This window comes from Achroia grisella, unplaced genomic scaffold (genome assembly GCF_030625045.1).
Source record: "Achroia grisella isolate CSIRO2021 unplaced genomic scaffold, CSIRO_AGI_Agris_v1 utg2471, whole genome shotgun sequence".
NCBI lineage: Eukaryota > Metazoa > Arthropoda > Insecta > Lepidoptera > Pyralidae > Achroia > Achroia grisella.
In genome coordinates, this window is record NW_026712739.1 from 74,758 (window position 1) to 97,502 (window position 22,745).

The 22,745-nt window shown below is 34.3% G+C and overlaps 1 protein-coding gene across 1 annotated transcript; it reads right to left on the minus strand.

The window, feature by feature from the left end:
* Positions 1–1,384: 1,384 nt before the first annotated feature.
* On the minus strand, positions 1,385–22,560 carry LOC131842779 (zinc finger protein interacting with ribonucleoprotein K-like). Its single transcript, XM_059191347.1, has 15 exons — positions 22,370–22,560; positions 20,584–20,718; positions 19,369–19,491; positions 16,994–17,130; positions 16,241–16,366; positions 15,920–16,049; positions 14,932–15,036; positions 14,147–14,298; positions 13,055–13,072; positions 11,464–11,625; positions 9,447–9,578; positions 7,852–7,923; positions 5,388–5,610; positions 2,450–2,488; positions 1,385–1,540 (listed from the first exon to the last, which is right to left on the minus strand). The coding sequence occupies exons 1-15, from the start codon at positions 22,514–22,516 to the stop codon at positions 1,385–1,387; spliced, it is 1,857 nt and encodes a 618-aa protein (XP_059047330.1). The 5' UTR covers positions 22,517–22,560.
* Positions 22,561–22,745: the final 185 nt, after the last annotated feature.

Genomic DNA, 22,745 nt, shown 5'->3' on the forward strand with positions numbered 1-22,745 from the left:
CTAAAGGAACTTAAAACAGTGTCATAATATTTAATACATAAGGAAGGCAGATTTGCAATGAGTCAGTTACTAAATTTTTCTAAAAAAAAACAAATGGATTGCCATATAAACTGACTTACCTACCTGGTGGTAAGTGGTAACCGTCGTAATATATGAAGACTACGGATATCGCTATTTGTTTTTTTAACGACCTCGGTGGTCTAGCAATTTAGCACACCATTTTATCTTCATTCTGGTCATGGGTTGAAATTCAAATTCAAAATATCTCTATTCATGTAGGTCTATTACAGGCTCTTATGATATGTCAAATCTACCGTCAGTCTATGATTTCGAGATGAGAACTGACAAGAAACTCAGCTCGTATTCTTTTCAAATAAATGTTGTACATGTTTACAATAATACAGATTCAAAGTCAAATATAATTTATTCATGTAGGACATTTTAGTCGCTTATGAACGTAAATTTTTATATTTTCCCTACCGTCCAGTTCAGTATATAGATCCCATTGAGAAGAACTGCCAAGAAACTGAACTGAATTACTTCTAAAAAGCCAGTTTATTTACAATGTATATTTATATAGGTGTCTATGTCTAACATTAAATGAAAATGCATGAACAACTATTGCCATGCACGCTCGTCATTCAAGTAATCGTTTAGTGAGTAACAGGCTTTGCTCAGTAAATATGATTTAACAGATGTTTTGAATTTATTTAAGGGTAATTCCAATATAACAATATATTGATTTTCAAATTCATATTTGGGAGAATATAGTTCAAAAGATCAAACATTATTTACTCTAAAACAAACGTTTAGAACTCTAATACTGTTTATATGTATAATTTATCTACCATCTATACTACACTATAAAATAAAATGTAAATTAAATTTTAAAAATTATTTTCAGTGTACCAAATAAACAATTTTCTTTCTTTCTTTCTTTCTTATTAGCGCCAGTAACTAACTCAATGTATTTCTGCCATTAATTCCTTCTATTCTTAATAATAATAATCTCAGGACAATTCACACAGCGCCATCTAGTCCCAAGTTGAGCTAGCTAAAGCTTGTGTTATGGGTACTAGATAACTGATACAAATATTTAGATATTTTTCGTAAATACATACATAATATACCTAGAAAGCACACGGACCGATACAAACAATCATACTCATGAATACAAATGTCTGTGCCGTGCGAGGAATCGAACCCGCGACCATAGTATGTAAAGTAGTTGCTAAATAGATCACGGAGAACGTTGAAATAATTATCTACCTATATATTCTATAGTAACTCAGTGTAAATCTGCCTTTAGTTCGTTAAATTCTCAATGTCCAGCTGTGACCTGGAAGCTAACTCTGTGTAAATTTTCTGTTAGTTTCTTCTATTTTTAATGTCCAGCTGTGACCTGGAAGTAGACATCGCAGGCACCCATCTGCGGCCGGTTCCAGTTCTCAAACTCGATGGGTTGGTCCTCTTTTGTGTATAAATCAATTTTGGGATCGCGAGGCTCTGTAGCGATATCTTTAGGTGCTTCTGGCTTGACCTATAGAAAAAAAAAACAAATCAATATAAAATATTTATTTATTTATATAAACTTTAATACACAAATCATTACACAGTATAAAACAAACTCGCTGTCTGTCTGTCCCTATGTATGCATAAATCTTAGAATAGAATAGAATAGAAAATCATTTATTCAAATAAACTTACATTGAAGCACTTTTGAATAGTCATTACATTTTTTTAATCTATTTTTCATTCGGAGCTGTCTCATCACAAGAAGAACGAGCAAGAAACTTGTGTGTTGCTCTTTTAAATAATTTTATCATTACTTTACATTTTTAAGTTCAATAATCTGTGTGTGAATACAAAATTTTCAATTAGTTTCTTCATTTTTAATTCAATTAAATACTCAAATAGTAAAAAATATTGAATATATAACCAACTGGTTAAACAATTAATTTGCCGTTAGTTTCTTCTATTTTTAATAGCAGACCAGTGACCCGTACACGAGTATGACGGATGAGCCAGCCATCATTCCACTCAACCATATGCGAGCGAGCACATCGACCCGGCCCACCACGCCGCCACAAGTTTGAACTTTATAGCGAGCATGACTGTTTCTGGTTTACTCCACTAAAAAAAAACAAATCAATATAAAATATTTATATTATTTATAGCATAAACTGTACCAATCACAGTTTTCACCCATTTCTCCCCAAAGGATTATTCCATAACGAAGCCATGCATGTGCATAAGCATATTATTATGAAACAGAACCTACCTTTGCCTGCCTTCGTATCTTCAGATGTACGAGCAAGGCGTGTTGCTCTTTTATAATTTTGATATTCTTTACATTTTTAAGTTTAAGTGTGTGAATACAAACTACCAATTAGCACTAATTCTATTAAAAACGAACAAATAGATAAAAAATATTGAATATATAACCAACTGTGTGGGTCCTGACATGGTTCACCAGAACACTCTTCCCCTGCCAAAAGTTGTAGGTTTTACATGATGTCAGAATCGTTACATAACCATATTACATGTAAATAAAATTGGCCCACCACGTGCCACAAGTTTGTAACTTTATAGCGAAATGTCTGAGAATGTACGTCATTTATATTATTTAAGAAGAAGAAGAATCACAATTTAAGATGAAGGAGAAATCGAAGAAAACATGTGTAATCATATACATGTAGATAAAATTGGAGTGTCTGTTTGTAATATTTGAAATGTCTGAGAATGTAGACGTTGAAGTGAAGAAGAAGAAATTGGAGAAGAATGAGAAAGCGAAGAAAAAGAAAACAAGGTAATCTATACATCTATACATATAAATAAAATTGGAGTGTCTGTTGGTAATATTAGAAATGTCTGAGAACGTAGACGTTGAAGTAAAGAAGAAAAAGAAATTAGAGAAGAATGAGAAAGCGAAGAAAAAGAAAACAAGGTAATCTATACATCTATACATATAAATAAAATTGGAGTGTCTGTAATATTTGAAATGTCTGAGAATGTAGACGTTGAAGTGAAGAAGAAGAAGAAATTGGAGAAGAATGAGAAAGCGAAGAAAAAGAAAACAAGGTAATCTATACATCTATACATATAAATAAAATTGGAGTGTCTGTTGGTAATATTAGAAATGTCTGAGAATGTAGACGATGAAGTGAAGAAGAAGAAGAAATTGGAGAAGAATGAGAAAGCGAAGAAAAAGAAAACAAGGTATTCTATACATCTATACATATAAATAAAATTGGAGTGTCTGTTTGTAATATTGAAATAACAGTTTTTTACTACATGCATATGAATATAAATACGGTACATACACCAAAATGTCATTTTTTACAATTTTTCTCTGTCTGTCTGTTTGTTCCGGCTAATCTCCAAAATGGCTGGGCCGATTTTGACGGGACTTTTTTTGGCAGGTAGCTGATGTAATAAGGAGCAACTTAGGCTTCTTTCATTTAATAAAAATAAAGTTAAATTCCACGCGGACGAAGTCGCGGGAACAGCTAGTATAAAACAAAAACGCTGTTGCAGCCTGTCTCTATGTATGCTTAAATCTTAAAAACTCCGCAACGGATTTTGAAGCGGTTTTTTTTTAATAGATGGAGTGATTCAAGAGGAAGGTTTATATGTATAATATATGTTATACTACATCAACATACACCCGTGCGAAACCGGGGTGTGTAGCTAGTAGGCTATAATTTATAAGGCCCATTATTATTTAGTCTTATGGTTATGAATAATTGTTTATAGGCGAACACGGGGTATAAAGTTATATAAAAATATCGTAAATTAATTGATTTTTATTATTAATTTGTTATCTACTACTGTGTGTGTGTGTGTGTGTGTGTGAGAGAGAGAGAGAGACTGGGGGAGAGAGAGAGAGAGGGAAAGAGTGCATGGGCGATATTAGAATTATATTTATGTGTATTTAAATACATTTGGTGAACATAGCATATAAAGTTATTTTACAAAACCAAATAAATTGATTGTTATTATTATACTAATAAGTATACTATTACTGTTTGTGGGTGTGTATGTGTGTGTGAGAGAGAGAGAGAGTGTGAATCTGAGAGAGAAAGAGAGTGTAAGTCAAACACACTTACACTCTCTTTCTCTCTCAGATTCACACATGTGTGGGGGTTAGAAAGTGTGTGTGTTTATAAAAGAGAGTGTAATTATGTGTTGGTTAAAGATTGTGTGGGTGGTTGTGAGTCTGAGATAGAATAAGAGTGTGCTCCTGAGATCGAGAGTGTGTGTGTGTGTGTGTGTGTGTGTGAGAGAGAGAGAGACTCTAAGGTATATATCAGAATGTTAGTGTGTGTATAAGAAAGTGTGACAAACTTGCTGTCCCCAAGTATCGTTTAGAATAAGTCAATAGGTCTTTTATGGGAATAGGTATAAAAATTTTCAATAAGACACCAAAGGATATGTTGGAATTACCCATAAATAAATTCAAAACATCTGTTAAATCATATTTACTGAGCAAAGCCTATTACTCACTAAACGATTACTTGAATGACGAGTGTGCATGGCAATAGTTGTACTGAATTTTCATTTAATGTTAGACATGGACACTTATATAAAAATACGTTGTAAATAAATTGGCTTTAAAAAAAAAAAGTAATTCAATTGAGTTTCTTGCCAGTTCTTCTCGATTGGATCTATATACCGAACTGGGCGGTAGGGAAAAATAAAATTATAATGTAAAAATTTGACGTTCATAAGCGGCTAAAATGTCCTACATGAATAAATGATTTTTGAATTTTGAATTTTGTGAATTCGAGACATAATAGTGTCTGCGTATCTGTGAGAGGGAAAGAGAGTTGAAACATGAGAGTATGTGTGTGTGTGTGTGAGAGAGAGAGACTCTAAGGTATATATCAGAATGTGATTGTAAGTGTGTGTAAGAAAGTGTGAATTCGAGATATAATATTATTTGTTCTTTGTATATAAAATTTTTTGTGTGTGTGTCACTCGTGTGTAATAACTGTATTTATCATAAACATGTTCCACTATTATTTGAAAAAAATTACGAGCTGAGTTTCTTGTCAGTTCTTCTCATCTCGATATCATTCCGAACTGACGGTAGATTTGACATATCATAAGAGTCTGTAATAGACCTACATGAATAAAGATATTTTGAATTTGAATTTGAATTTGAAAAATAGTGTCTGCGTATCTGTGAGAGAGAAAGAGAGTTGAAACATGAGAGTCTGTGTGTGTGCGTGTGTGAGAGAGAGAGACTGTAAGTTATATATTAGAATGTGAGTAAGTGTGTGTAAGAAAGTGTGAATTCGAGATATAATAGTGTCTGCGTATCTGTGAGAGAGAAAGAGAGTTGAAACTTGAGAGTCTGTGTGTGTGTGTGTGTGTGCTCGTACCCTGAAGGCCCGGCCGCAGGTGTGGCAGACGTGCCTGGGCGGCGGCCGCAGCCCGCGGTGCACGGCTCGCTCGTGCTTGTGTAGGGAGGCGCGGGAGGCGAGCGCGGCGCCGCACCGCGCGCACGCGTGCGGCCGCGCGCCGTCGTGCTGCACGCGCGCGTGCTGCTCGGCCGCGCGCGCGCACGCGAACCGACGCGGACACCCCGCCCGCCCGCACGGGTACCTGCCATGTACGACTGTATTCGCATGCGTACGCACGCGTTCGCATGCTGATCGGCGCGAATGCGTGTAGACTATATTTTATTTATTTATTCATTTACTTCAGGCGACTAGGCCCATATTATAAATACTTTATAGACTAACATACATATAATATAATATTTAAAAACTAATACAATAATATTGTCTGTGTGAACACGGCACTGAAGATGGCAATCTGCCACGGTAGCGCAGATACACCACACCTTTCGGCCAGTAGTCCTCTTTCATAAAGGTGGGCAGCGAGTCGGTGGGGACCCGGGCCACAAACGCTTTGAAACTCGCGTTGTGACTCGACTTCAGCTGCGTCACCCTCAATGTCAGGTTACTCTTGGTACGAATATAATCGACAATGTCCTGCTCCTTAACGTTATATGTACTACGCACCGCTATTACAGTATACGTACGCACATCGATTGTGAATGCGTACAAGTTATATATACCAGGCACCGCTATTATAGTATGCGTACGCACGCGTAAGCACGCGTCCGTACGCGAACGATTATGAATGCGCGTAAAATATACGTACCGCGTACCGCTATTACAATATGCGTGCAGATCGTTACGAACGCGTACAAAATTTTAATACGTACCATGCTATCATAACATGCGTACTGTTATACTCCGAGTCTATAACCTATGATCTGCTACATCATTGTTATCAATGCTAAAACTGTTGTGCAAGATTACATACATACACACACATACACACACACACACACATATATGTATATATATTCCTATTTATTAGAGAAAATTTTTAAGATAAATTGAATACAATGTTTCCTATAATGTATGTACTTTAAAATTGAATTATATAACTAATTATTTATAGTATAATAAACAAGAAACATTTTACAAAAGTGGTGATATAAGGTATGGAAGAGCGGAGCCTCCTGGCACAGGCATCTTTATGCTGAAAAGGAGTCTTCAACAACTGTAGAATGTAATTGTAAAATGGTGTTATCTAAATAAAGAATTTTGAATTTTTGAATGATGGGTCAGCATCATTCAAAAATTCAAAATTCTTTATATTATAGCGACCACATCTTGCGGAGTCAGGGTCTGACTCAATTCGAAATAGGATAAAATAGACACCAAATGAATCTATATTCACTCTCGGTCATAAAAGATTGCCTTCAACCTCGAGCGCTGTTTAAGATAAGTTTTTTTTAAAAACACTTCAATGGAAATCGATGTAACAGTACGCATGCAGACCATTGCGTCCGTCCGCAAAACAAAAATACCTACCACACCGCTATCATAGCACGCGTACGCACGCGGACCGTTGCGTACGCGCGCGTACGCACGCAGCCCATTGCGTACGCGCGCGTACGTCGCGAGAATATAAACTTACTAGCCGTGCCTGCGATTTGACCCGCGTTAAATTTATAGCCTATATAATACATAGATTCATACAACTGTAAAGATTCATCCATTCTGTAAAGTTACAGTAATAAAAAAATATCATACATAAAAAAATATTTGGATGTCACGTTTTTAGACTCCACTCTCGAAATACAACTGACTGACTGGTCATCCGCACCCCCTATGGAGGTGAAGGTAAGGGCCTCGGGGCCCCTTTTTCCCGGCATCGACCCCGAGGGAAAAAACCACCGGAAATATTGAAACTTCTTAGGGCAAGTATGTTGAGTATGTGACAACTTAACCTATCTTGCTAAACTAAAGCAGATTGTTAGTAATGTGGACTGATGATCTTATTGCTAGCAATGCACCATGTCAGGTTGACATCCTCGCAGTTTCCCCTGGAAACCATCGTGATGGATACATGATGTGCTAACTGACCTGACCTCATGTTCTTATCATCCTCCACTGGTGCCCCGCCAGCGTATACCGTTAGCGCAGGCGGGTGCACTGTTTCACTATGATTCGTAAAAAAACCAAACTTGCAAAAGTAGTACCATATTTGGGGACATTTTTCTATTTTATATTTATATATAAGTAATTAAATTGAGTTTCTTGCCAGTTCTTCTCAATTGGATCTATATACTGAAATGGACGGTAGGGAAAAACTTACAATATAAAAAATTTTACGTTCATAATCGACTAAAATGTCCTACATGAATAAATGAATTTTAAATTTGAATATGTATACATATATTTGAATTTCATTCATTCATTCATTTCATTCAACTAGACCATGACGTTCTCATTTCAGTTGTATGTATATTAAAAAATCACTTACTTGAGACTCTGTTTGTCTTTGTGTTTTAAACTCTTTAACAGATGCTGCCGCAGATTGTGTGCCGATTTGAATCTGCAAAATTACAGAAAGAATTTTACATATATATTCATTTCAAAACATACAAATATTATCAAAACCAGGCACGCGTTGCTGTGTCTATGGTTCTTGAATAAAATAATATTGCGACTATAAATTGAGATGTAAGCTATCCTACTTTTGAAGTTGGATCAAATTGCACACAATGTGCAAATCAAATTTGTTGTGGAGTGCTTGCAGTGGCACAACGAACACGAATTCTCGGAACGGTGAGGTCGCTCCGTGACTGTGAAGACACCAAGAGACTTCTGCGCTTTTGGAGGAGCTTGGCTGGCTACGTTAGTAGTCTCGACTCTATCGGTCTTATTACAAAAAATCTGTTAAAACTCGGACGAAACGTGGTCTAAATGGTCGTGGTTTAAACCATTCCTAGAGTTAATACTTGGAATAAACCTAACATTATTACGAATCCAGATCTAACAGAGGACTACTTAGTACTACAGTTAAATCGTTCATTATGTATTCCATACAGAAATCAGTCACTCATGTCTGTTAGCGTACAATTACGTTCCGTTTTACCAGAAATATGAAAATATCAAAAATAATATTACTTCAAATAAAAATGTATAAACTAAAAATAAATTTATTTTTATTTATCAATGTCTTCATTATAACTATTTCATTAATATATTATATTTGTTAATGTACTATTAGGCTGAAAATCAGTTTTAAATTAGAAGTAGGAGTCCTATACGGAGAAAAGGAATGGCGGGATATTTTTATTGGATCGATTCGAATGGTGACTATTTCAAAGTCAAATGAGTGAAAAAATAACAAATAACGTCTTTTATATATTTTTATTATCGTAAAATTAGCTTTAAATATTTTAGTTAATATATTTTTAATTTAGTTAAAATATTTTTCGAAAAACAACAACTTACAATACAATTTTTAAAATGGAGTTTGACATTTTGCATTTAGACCACTGTTAAACTAGGGGCATCGCAGGTCTAACTTTAGACCATAGACGAATCACGATTTAGAGATAAACTTCATTTTGTAATAAGGAATACATTGGTGAATGGTTTATTACTAGTGCTAAACCAGGTTTATCTTTTTGTAATAACGCCGTATATGTACAACGGCCCAAATGATAATTTTTCTGAGGAATTGTTCGGATTAATACCAGCTGCTGAGTTTCACCACCATACCACCCGCCAGAAACTGAAATACCATCCTGATCATCTGGATGAATGGCGGTCTTCCACAGTACGGTTTTCTAGAAACTTTTTGCCTCGCACAACCACATTGTGGAATCACCTTCCAGCAATGGTATTTCCGAACCGATACGATATTGAAACCTTCAAGAAAAGAGCTTATTCCTTTTTAAAAGGCCGACAACGTACTTGCAATTCCCCTGGTGTTGCGGGTGCTCATGGGCGGCGGTAATCACTTACCATCAGGTGAGCCGCATGCTCGTTTGTCCCCTGTGTTATAAAAAAAAAAGGCTGTTCAGAAAATGGAGTCCACATTACGCAAAGGGAGCAATGTAATCCTACCTGGTGTCACATTCCACGCAGTAATATTCTTTGACGTCGCTGTGTCTCAGTTGGTGGTGCTTTATCTGAGTGCGGGTTCGGAACCGCTTGTTGCATATCGAACACTCATAATTCTTGATGCCTTGATGGATTCTGTAGAGAGGAAGGACAATTGAAAAATAATTATAAATATAGTAATAACTAGCTGTTCTCGCGACTTCGTCCGCGTGGAATTTAACTATATTTTTCTAAAATAACAGTAGCCCAAGTTACTACTTATTACATCAGCTACCTGCTAATAAAAGTCCCATCAAATTCGGTCCAGCCATTTCAGAGATTAGCCGGAACAAACAGACAGACAGACAAAAATTGTAAAAAATGTTATTTCGGTGTATGTCCCGTATTTATATTCATATGCATGTAGTAAAAAACGATTATTTCAATATTACAAACAGACACACCAATTTTATTAAAAAAACCGTAACCGAAACTATCGGATATCCGATATAAAAAAATATCCGTAACCGTAACCGAATCGGAATAAACATTTCAGATAATATCGGATAGGGACGGAGCGTAATTGAGACACGTTATGTAACCATTTTATTAACTATTTGTATTTTTTTCACTTTTGAAATTCCTCAAAAAAATATTATCCTTAACTGACGGATAACTTCAATTTCATATCCGTATCTTAATATTATAATAATATATGTAGGTTTATATGTTCGCACCATTTTCTGAAAATACAATACAATTTTTTTACAAAATTAACACTTTATTGAAGTCACGGAGAACATTGATACGTATCATTGTGCCTGTTGGGAACTATTTTATATACCTTTTTATTGTCTATATTTTTTATAATATTATATTGTTTTTATATGACATAAGTCAATTTAATACAAAAATATTCTATCAACTACAACGGTGCCGTTTTACTTTTTGCTCATCTTGATCTCCATCCTTCACAGTGCCCCGTACTTTCCTGTATCAAACTTCCCCAAAAATAATTTTTATAAAAAGCAGGTTTCACTAAAGATACTAAGTTAATTATTGTAAAACACCTGCAAAGTGTTTAATATTTGATGCCCTAACTTACCTTTGGGATACATTGATCATCACAAGATGGCTCAGCAGATCGTAAAAACACTTTTAAATCGTATTTTTTTAGTTACCCGCTCTCGAAACGTTTCCTCTCCTGCTAAAAGCCACCGGTTGACTGGCTGTTAGCGTAATCACTACGGGGCTGTTCAAGTATTACGTAAGCAGATTTATCACAATTATTTACCCCCCATCCCCCTTGTCAGCAAAAGTAAGCAAAGCTCTTACCCCCTCCCCCCATGCTTACGTAAACATCTCTCAATTAATGTATTGTTTTTTTAGCAAAGACAATGTGAGGGTTGCCATTCGTGTAAAAAAATTAAATTACGACCGATGACGTAATCATCATACAGACTCCCCCACCCCCATGTCATCCAAAATAAGCAAAGAAAAGAACCCCCGCCCCCCTATAGTGCTTACGTAATACTTGAACGGCCCCTACGGTCGCGTTCAGAAGTTTAAAGACGTGTCTCAGAGTTATCACTACTCGAATACATTTAATCGTTTACGAAATAATACACGTGTATCAATGTGCCCCTTGTCCCAATCTGCCCCACTTCCCCCTATGTAATGATGAGCAATGTATGATGACAATATTTCAATTGACAATTGTCTGTTGCATGTCAGAAATGACTAAATGTGCGAACAATATAATAATATTCAAAATGCCACATCCAATGTACCACATTTTATGTAATAAAATTTCATTTCATATCCGTATCCGTAACCGTTCATATCCGTATCCGTAACCGTTCATATCCGTATCCGTAACCGTTCATATCCGTATCCGTAACCGTAACATTCCTGCATAATTTTTTTATTGGGTTATTTGGGCTATTGTCAGATGTTTGTAGCACCTATAACACTGCAACCTATATAGATCTATTGTGTTCGCCCTTTTCAAAGTTCGTTACCTAGACATATGATTACTCACTGTAAGTGCTCTGCCAGTGAGTCATTGTTGACGAAGGTCTTCCCACACTGGTCACACTTAGGCCGGTCCCCGCTGTGGTGATTACGCATATGACCTCTATGCGTTTTGCAGTTACTGCAACATGACAAACAGACATCGAATTCATAATAGGAAATTATTATACTCTTATAATAATAATAATAATAATTTTTACCCGCAATGATCAGTCTATTACCCTATCAAAGGGAGATATATAATATATATATATATAAAAAAAAAATAATAATCTATCTATTCAAACAGCGCCATCAAAATCCATCTGCGTAGCTTTTTATGGATTTAGATAACTGATACATATACATAGATATTTATTTTTTTAAATAAAAACATATTTTATATAGAAAACACCCAGACCGATACAAACAATCATATTCATGAATACAAATGTTTGTGCCGTGCCAGAAATCGAACCCGCGACCATCGGTCGTAAAGCGGTGTGCTTGACCACTACGCCACCGAGGTCTTATATAAAATTCTCGTGTCACAATGTTAGTTACCATACACCTCCGAAACGGTAAGACCGATTTTTATGAAATTTTATATTATGTGTCCTTAAAAAATACACTCAACCCTAAATTTTCACCCTTCTATCAATTAACCCCTATTTATTATAGCGTTATCAATTTATATGGGAAAACAACGTTTGCCGGGACAAATCTTACATAAACAGCTGTGCTCAAACGTTTATCGCGTGAAGTTTATAGCCTACTAATATCGGTTGTACATATATTATATATGATCAACTATAGAATCACAATATTAAAAAAAACCACTTCAAAATCCGTTGCGTAGTTTTAAAGATTTAAAGCATATATAGGGACGGATTAGAAGCTACTTTGAATATACTATGAATTAATAGGATAATAAAAATCTGAATTTTATAAAAAAAATCATTATTACTGGTATCGTTAAATTGTATATCATCTTTCTTATAAAAAGGGTTTTTTCACTTTCGGTCTTTGAGCACAGGATGTGCTGGTTGCATTTTAATTGCTAAAGTGAATTATGTTAGAGACATAGTTAAATTAATGTTATTTTATTATAACACATACTTTTAATAGTACATAAAGTTGATATATCTAACATATGTAAAAATAACGGATTTTAATGCAGTTTTCAGCAATAGATAGAGCGATTCAAGAGGAAGGTTTATATATATAACGAGGGTAGTTCAAATATTCGTCATCAGAACCCATGTTGGGTAAATGGTGTAGGCAAGAAATAATAGTCTTATTTCAAAATCTAATCGTCTATTCACTCACTCACGATAACAAAATAATAAAATCACTAACAATCAGGCAGATATATTATCTTAAGTTATAAGAAGAAATCTCACGCTTTTATATTGTTATAATTCTGTTAAAACTGGACATACTCACCCAAGCAAACCGCTTGACGTTTCCGACAATGATAATAGATGGCGCTATTCTAGTAGAAATTAATCAATTGATTAATCAGTTGATTCTGCGGCATATACATAGTACAGAATAAGTTGGGAAATTCAAACATTTGTAATGTTTAATAAAATGTATGGGATAAGATATTTTAATGCAGTTGTTCATGTTGAGTTCTGTAAAAGAATAGAACAGAAATAATCATTACTTCAAGAAATCTATATATATATATTTATTTATTTACATCGTACTAAGTGAGCTTAACAGTCTCCCAATATGCCCACTTAGGAAGATAATATACAAATACATACAATTATGTAATTACACAAGAAAAACAAAAGAGTAAAAAATAAAATATAATAATAATACCTGTCTCCATTTAACATACTACCTAAATAACACTGCCATCCTACGAAACTCCAGTGAATTACAAGTACATATGTGATCTGGAAAGCGACTAACTACACCGTTGAGTTCTGTCAATGCCAGAGAAATAGGAGCCTGTTTGGCCAATCTGTTCTTCTCCTGGAACATGAAACAAGTTTCGTCTTCTTGCTTGTACGTATATATATATATATATATATATATAACTCAAAGGTGACTGACATCCCCTAAGAAACGATTTTGATAAATTCCACCCCTGAGGGGATAAAATAACGCGAGCGAAGCCGCGGGCAAAAGCTAGTTCAATTATAAGTATGTAGACAACATTCGAAAATTTTTGGTGGAATAAGGGAGCTGTATATATAAACCTGTAAATATCACTTTGCTAACTTGCATCGTGTAAATCCAACTTATCCATGATAGACGCTTCATCTGCCACCCCGCGAAAGCTCGGTCACCCGAATAGCAATTAGAAACATACATTGACGACCTCGGTGGTCTAGTGGTTTAGCACACCGCTTTACGTCCGATAGTCGCGGGTTCGATTCCTCGCAAGGCGCAAACATTTATATTCATGAGTACGATTGTTTGTATCGGTCTGGGTGTTTTCCATGTATGACTGTATGTATTTACGAAAAAAAATATCTATTTTTGTATCAGTTATCTAGTACCCATAACACAAGCTTTAGCTAGCTTAACTTGGGTCTAGATGGCGCTGTGTGAATTGTCCTGAGATTATTATTATTATTATAATTATTCATTTATAAGAATGTCTACATTCGAAATTTTTTGGTGGAATAAGGGAGCTGTATACATAAACATGTAAATATCACTTTGTTAACTTGCATCGTGTAAATCCAACTTACCGGTAGTGATCCACAATAGACGCTTTATCGGTCATCCGTCGGAAGCACTTCATGCATTCATAGCGTCTCGTGTGTATCAGATTATGAACACTGTAGCTGTATGACGTAGGCAGGTACATGTGACACAGCTTGCATTCAAACGTCCCGCGGGACTGGAATTAAAAAATATATATTAAAACACTACAACTCGTACGAATTAACTGTGCACCTCGTCTAACGGTCTAGCACACCGTTTTGCGTCCGATGGTTACGGGTTCGATTCCTCGCTCCGCACGCATATTTGTATTGTATCATGAGTATGATTGTTTGTATCGGTCTGGGTGTTTTCTATGTATAATATGCATGTATTAACGAAAAAAAAATCGGTTTACTTGTATCAGTTATCTATTACCTGTAACACAAGCTTTAGCTAGCTTAACTTGGGTCTCGATGACGCTGTGTGAATTGTCCTGGGAATTTTTTTTTCTTTCTCTCGGTCCGTATGTGGGGAAAAAATAAACCTGCTAAAGGTTTATTTTTTCCACACATACGGACCGAAACCAAGTAAGTGCAGTGTGTGTGTGTAAGCGCATGTGTGAGTGCGTATGAGCGCGTGTGTGTATGTGTATGTGTGTACTCATTATTATTATCATTAAAATAAACTTAATATAAACAATTTTGATTTGTCGTATCTTTTTATTCTCACCACACATTCGCAATATTAATATGTTTGTCTGTAATTATATTCCCATACAATATACTATACATAACTTAGTCTCTATAAAGTTGTTTAAAGAGAAACTCACCGGGCTGTGCTTGGTCATGTGATTTCGCAACTTGGAATCAAAATTAAAGCCCTTAAAGCACAGGTGGCACTGAAAAGGAAACTTCAGGGACGCTTTGCTTTCCTCCTGAAAACAATATATATATGTACTAGCTGTAACTGCGACTTATAACATATATAGCATACATAGGGACGGACAGACAGCGATTTTATTTTATACTATGTAATGAAAATAAAAGTAACCGAAGTTACTCCTTATTACATTAGCTATCTGCCAATAAAAGTCCCGTCAAAACCGGTCCAGCCATTTCAGAGATTAACCGGAAAAGACAGACAGACAAAGTGTATAAAAAAAATTTTTGGTGTATGTACCGTATTTATATTCATATGCATGTAGTAAAGAACTGTTATTTCAATATTACAAACAGACACTCCAATTACCAGACAGACAGACAGAGTTAATTTCGTTTTAATAATATCAGTAAGGATAATTAAATTCAAATTCAAATTCAAAAATCATTTATTCATGTAGGACATTTTAGCCGCTTATGAATGTCAAGTTTTTACATTATAATTTTTTTCCCTACCGTCCAGTTCGGTATATAGATCCAATTGAGAAGAACTGGCAAGAAACTCAATTAAATTACTATTTTTTTTAAAGCCAGTTTATTTACAATGCATAGATATTTATATAGGTGTCTATGTCTAACATTAAATGAAAATCCCGAACATGAAAACTATTGCCATGCACGCTCGTCATTCAAGTAATCGTTTAGTGAGTAATAGGCCTTGCTCAGTAAATATGATTTAACAGATGTTTTGAATTTATTTAAGGGTAATTCCAATATATCCTTTGGTATCTTATTGTAAATTTTTATACCTATTCCCATAAAAGACCTATTGACTTTTTCTACACGATACTTGGGGACAGCAAGTTTGTCTTTAAATCTAGTATTAATATTATGAATATTGCTGTTTTTTGGAAATAAGTTAAGATTATTACTACTTACCTCTCTCTGTTTGATTTGTTCCTGTGGATTCAGTATGACCAGTCTTATTTTGGTCGGGTCTAAATCCAGTTGCTTCCTTATCGATGGTTTCTCTATGGCCTCTGTGGTAGGATCATTTACATCTGCATCACTGTAAAAGGGAGAAAAATCAAATTCTCTCTCCTCCGATACTTCGTCCAAATTTCCAGTGTCTCAAGACGAAGGTTTACGACCAATGTGTGTTGCCAGTGATGACTTACGGAACAGAGACGTGGTTACAGTGGTGGTGAGTTAGTGGTATTACAATCAGACACTCCAATTTTATTTATATGTATAGATTACCTTGTTTTCTTTTTCTTCGTTTTCTCCTTCTTCTTCAATTTCTTTTTCTTCTTCACTTCAACGTCTACGTTCTCAGGCATTTCTAATATTTCAGTTAATTCATTATCCACTTTGTTTGTACTCGTTCTGAAACATATTTATAGTATGTTTTTGAATCTCTATAGAATAAAGTGACAGGTGTAAATGTCAAATTTGACATTTACACCTGTCCATCCTAATCAAACCTCTCTAAGGTTGTCTGGAAGAAATCACTATTTAGCAATAAGGCCGCCCATTGTTACCTCTTTATTGTAATTATGTTGTTTTTATATTTGTTAGACATCTTAATTTATGTAATTTAGTATATAATAATAATAATATATATTATACAGATGAAGAGTTTGTTTATTTGAACGCGCTAATCTCTAAAACTACTGGTTCGAATTGAAAAATTCTTTTTGTGTTGGATAGTCCATTTGTCGAGGAAGGCTTTAAGCTGTATAACATTAAGCTACGACCAACAGGAGCGGAGCTGCAATGAAAAATATTGCGAAATTAAACGCAGACGAGGTTGGGCGGGTCCGATTATACCTTCCGTAAGAGGAGCAATAGTTTTTTCATTTCATTCATTATATTATTATGAAAATAATTATACATTTTTAAATAGAACCTTTATTAACAACTTCATAACATAAGCTTTAACTAGCTTAACTTGGGTCTAGATGGCGCTGTGTGAATTGTCCTGAGATTATTATTATTATTATTCTCAATTACCTGTACTGCTCCAAGGTGATGTTGTCTTCGAAATCGGAGAACTTATCCTCGTATTGATGGTCATCATCAGCTTTGTTCACCGCCAGGATCGGTAACTCCAACAGGTCCAGCTCGGTCTTCTTGATTTGTTTCTCGTGCTGTATCATCATTATAAGTTAAAACATATATTTTAAAGTTACAGTATAATAATAAAAATGCACAATGTTTCTACTAGATATCAAGAATGTTGTGGATATAAAATTTCGGATACGGAACGGACATAGGAATGATTATTATACCGGATACGGATACGGATATGAAATTATTTCGGATTATCCGTTAGTTTCGGATATTAATTTTTTAAGGAATTTCAAAAGTGAAATACAAATAGCTAATAAAATGGTTACATAACGTGTCTCAATTAGGCTCCGCCCCTATCCGATATTATCCGAAACTTTTATTTCGGATTCGGTTACGGTTACGGATATTTTTTTATATCGGATATCCGATAGTTTCGGAGCTCTTTAACATCCCTGCTAGATATATATTTGTGTATATATCCCAGGTCTTATCCTTATATATATAAAATTACGTGTCACGTTGTTTGTCCGCTATGGACTCCTAAACTACTGAACCGATTGCAAATTTGATTTGCACATTGTGATCCAACTTGAAAGATAGGATATCTTACATCTCAATTTATAGTCGCAATATTATTTTATTCAAGAACCTTAGACACAGCAACGCGTGGCCGGGTCCGTTTTTTTATTCTTATAAAAAAAAGCACGAGCACGGCTTTACTTCCGAAGATCGCGGGTTCGATTCCTCGCACCACACAAACATTTGCATTCATGAGTATGATTGTTTGATTCACTCTGGATATTTTCTATGTATAATATGTATGTATTTACGATAAATAAAAATATTTATAATTTGTAACAGTTATCTAGTACCCGTAACACAAGCTTTAGCTAGCTTAACTTGGGCCTAGATGGCGCTGTGTGAATTGTCCTGAGATTATTATTATTAAATACTAGCTGTGCCCGCAGTTTCACTCACATGAAGTTTATAGCCTATATGTTATTCTGTGTATTTACGCGAAAGTTTCATTAAAACCCATATTCTGATGTATAAGCTATATCACTGTAAAGTTTCATTAAAATCCGTTGAATAGATTTTTCGTAAAATAATAAACATACTGTGGTATAATTATTATTATTTATTATTAATATCACAAAAATTTGCATCACATAACATTCTTACATTTGTAAAATAAAAATAAATACACTTTTATATAAAACTATATACATAAGTGTAGTTGGTAATGAACAAGTGCATCTTAATATATATACATATAATAGATACTTTAATAAGTTCGTCGTAAGTTTTCGATGTCACGGGAGTCGGTCGAAAATAATCCACAAGTAGCTTGAATGATGTTGGACTGATTCGGGAGAGAAGTAATTGTTTTCTCTTACTATTACTATCTGATGTTGTTCCGTCAAGCCCATGAAGTTGTAACTCGATCTCAAATCTTTGTATATAGTAATCCCAGTCTTCTGTATTGTTGTCAAATATATTAAAATTAAAACGTTCCAACGACATCTCGTCGCCAAATTTAAATATTCTTTATTGCACTTAAATACATTTATAAGTAAATTAATTACAGCTAATGTTAACAAAGGAGGACTTATCTCTAAAAGAGATCTCTTCCAGTCAACCCAATAGAGCGTGGCCTAGGAAGTGTTGAGTGGGTTAAAATGTGCAAATTATATTTTTTATGAAAATGTCAAAATAATTAAAACTAAACATAAAAATATAATGTCCAAAATACAGATACTAATACAATATACATAAAGATAAAAAAAATATATATATATTAATATATAATATGTACTTGAATACCTAAACAAATAAAATTACGCGCGCGCATTTATAATAAATATATAATAACCATAAATATATACTAAATCAAACAATAAATACTACAAAGATATATATACAATGAGGACACTAATCACATAGCAGTAGAAAGGTAATATGATTTTAACTTTTTCTTAAAAGAACCACTAGATGGACTTTTTTGAATCTCCAAAGGGAGATTATTCCATAGCTGAGCAGCACGAAACGAAAAGGAGTTACCCATAAACTGAGTTCTACTGTTAGGCAGTTTACTGTTTAGAAATTTATGTTGTTGTGTATATAGTAATTGAGGAATATATTTAATATGTTACGAATATAGTGACATAGTTTCGTGTTTTTCTACAATGTCAATCAACAGCTAGATGAATAATAAATATGACGTTGGTCTATAAAAAGTATCTATTATACCACACATACATACTTACAAACTTTCGTGTTTATAATATTAATAAGATAAAGACAATGAAACCAACCTGTAAGGTTTTCTGGAACCCCAATTTTGTTTTTCCGCTAACATCAAAGGAGAGTGTGGTGGTTGCACTCAAGTTAGGACTCGCATACTTCACTAGCTCCGGATCTTGAGCATCGATAGGAAACTGGAGAAGATGAAGAAGATATTCACATTAGCATTCAGAGAAGGCATTCTTCTTGTGAGGAATTAGAAATTGAAATAATCTTTATTCAAATAAACTCAGTGCAAGCACTTTTGAATAGTCATATTGTTTTATTCTACCACTCATTCGGAACGCAGACTCATCACAAGAAGAATAAGCAAAAATCTTATGTGTTGCTCTTTTGAATAAATTTTTTTATAGAAATAGAAATACATTTTTTATTTAAATAAACTCATTACAAGCACTTTTGAATAGTCATATTTTGATTCTATCCCTCATTCGGAACGCAGACTCATCACAAAAAGAATGAGCAAGAAACTTGTGTTTTTCTTTTGAACTGATGTTTATTGTTGATTATTGACTTTGCAGAAGTCACAAGCACCAATATAAGGGATGTCTTAGCAAATACTTCACCTGAACAAACAGGCTCAGAAGCTTCTACTCAATAACCCAGCAAAGAGACTAAAAAGAGCAAATAGGAGTGGAGCTGGATGAAAGATAGATCTACCTAACCGAAATATGGGAACTTTTTCAATGGATATACTATTCTAATGTATAAGCTATATCACTGTAAAGTTTCATCACAATCTCTTCAGTAGATTTTGTGTGAAAGAGTAACATACATACATCCATATTCACAAACTTTTGCTATTAGTAAGATATATAAATTTTGACTTTAAAATGAAGGAAATGAAATGCATTAGAGTTGACAGGAGGACTTAGAGTTGATAGCTGTGACTTAGAGTTAATATCTGTGACTTGGAGTTTATATACGTGACTTAGAAGTGATAGCTGTGACTTGGCGTTGATATCTGTGACTTATCGTTGACAGTTGTGACTTAGAGTTGATAGCTGTGACTTAGAGTGGATATCTGTGACTTGGAGTTTATATATGTGACTTAGAAGTGATAGCTGTGACTTGGAGTTGATATCTGTGACTTAGAGTTGACAGTTGTGACTTAGAGGTGATAGCTGTGATTTAGAGTTGATAGCTGTGACTTAGAGGTGACAGCTGTGACTTAATTTTTACTTAAAAATGAAGGTAAATAAATGTTTTAGAATTACTATACACACCGGTGCACATCTGGTCAGATACTCATACAGCAGGTTATGGGCCCGCAGTAATTTGTGTTTGAATCGGACGGCCTTGTACAGTAATATGGTACACTCGTAACAGACCCATTGTGGTAGACCATCAGATTGTGATACCTGAAAACAAGGAAATGTTAAAATTTATTTTCAAAGGTATTTTTTGTTTATATAGTGCTGAGGACAGAGTTCCATTTTCTTTTTTTATTGGTTTGTCAGGTGCTTGGAGCTGTAGAAAATTTATTTACAAAGGTTTTTTTTTTTATATAATGCTGGGAAAAAGCAAGTAACTTCAAAAAATTTGATTATAGCCAGACGGGCTGATCGCAGATAGAAAAAAAAAAAAGAAAGTGCAGCTATTGTCAGGTACTTGGACCTGTAGAAAATTAATGTACAAAGGTATTTTTTTTTTTTTTTATTGCTACTTTTTTTTATTGGTTTGTTTAGGCTATTGTCAGATGCTTGGACCTGTAGAAAATTTATTTACAAAGGTATTTTTTTTTATATAATGCTGGGGATAGAATGCTACTTTTTTTTATATATTGTCAGGTACTTGGACCTGTAGAAAATTAATGTACAAAGGTATTTTTTTTTATGTAATGCTTGGGATAGAGTGCTACTTTTTTTTATTGTTTTGTTTAGGCTATTGTCAGATGCTTGGACCTGTAGAAAATTTATTTACAAAGGTATTTTTTTTTATGTAATGCTGGGGATAGAGTGCTACTTTGTTTTATTGGTTTGTTTAGGCTATTGTCAGGTACTTGGACCTGTAGAAAATTTATTTACAAAGGTATTTTTTTTTATGTAATGCTGGGGATAGAGTGCTACTTTTTTTTATTGATTTGTTTAGGCTATTGTCGGGTACGTGGCCCTGTAGAAAATTTATTTACAAAGGTATTTTTTTTTATGTAATGCTTGGGATAGAATGCTACTTTTTTTTTATTGATTTGTTTAGGCTATTGTCAGGTACTTGGACCTGTTGAAAATTTATTTACAAAGGTATTTTTTTTTATGCAATGCTTGGGATAGAGTGCTACTTTTTTTTATTGTTTTGTTTAGGCTATTGTCGGGTGCTTGGATCTGTAGCATTGCAGCCTACATATATCTATGTGCTCATAATTTTTCAGAGTTCGCTACCTAGACCAGTTGGAAGAAGAATTGAAGGATATTCTTAGGAGCTGGTTGGTTGAGATGGTTTGTATCAGGATAGTACATTAGTTAACATACACACACAAACACATATATAGCTTATAACAGACCTCTGATTGGTCAGGTGTTTAAAGAACCAACTTTTACTTCATTGTTATGTCTGTGGTTTTATACGGGCATTAGAAGTCTATGAATTAGTAGAAAGTTTTTTTTCTCAATTGTTTATTACATACTAGCTAGTTGCTCTGGCTTCGCACGGGTATACATGTGTTATATATATAAACATTCCTCTAGAATCACCATATCTATATAAAAACCGATTCAAAAGCCGTTGCATAGTTTTAAAAATTTAAGTATACATAGGGACGGACAGACAGCGACAGCGACTTGGTTTTATACTATGTGATTATAATACAAGCTCCGCTTAACTTGGGACTAAAATGCGCTGCTTAAATTGTCCAGAGTTATTTTATTTTTGTGATTAATTATCTAAATAATTAATGAACCAATTTAAAAAATTCTTTCACCTATGCAAGCCACATTATCAGCGAATAATTTAGAATATATTACTCGCAAGTAGCGCGGCGGTATATAACTAGTAACTATTAAATATTAAACTTACGCTAATCCCAGCTAAGTCTTGAAAATACACTTCGAAAAGCGTCGAATTCCACATACGTCTATCTGTCGATAAACAACAGCGGCATAACGTTTTCCCTGACTCTATATCAGGTTTAGACTCCCCAGTATTTAGAATTAAATTTTCCATTTTATTTAATAATAAAAATATATTAATTTTAAAAGCATAAACGAAAAATAATACGAGGTGAGAAATATATGGACAACTGACAGTTGATTGATTTTGATTGATAAACAAAGAATATGGACGACTTTGACATTCGGTCAAATCGGTAGCAAGCAAAGAGTATCATTCAGAACTCTATGTTCACAGGTAATAAATTAAGAAAAGAGTAATGCTAATGTTTTCATGTTTAGCT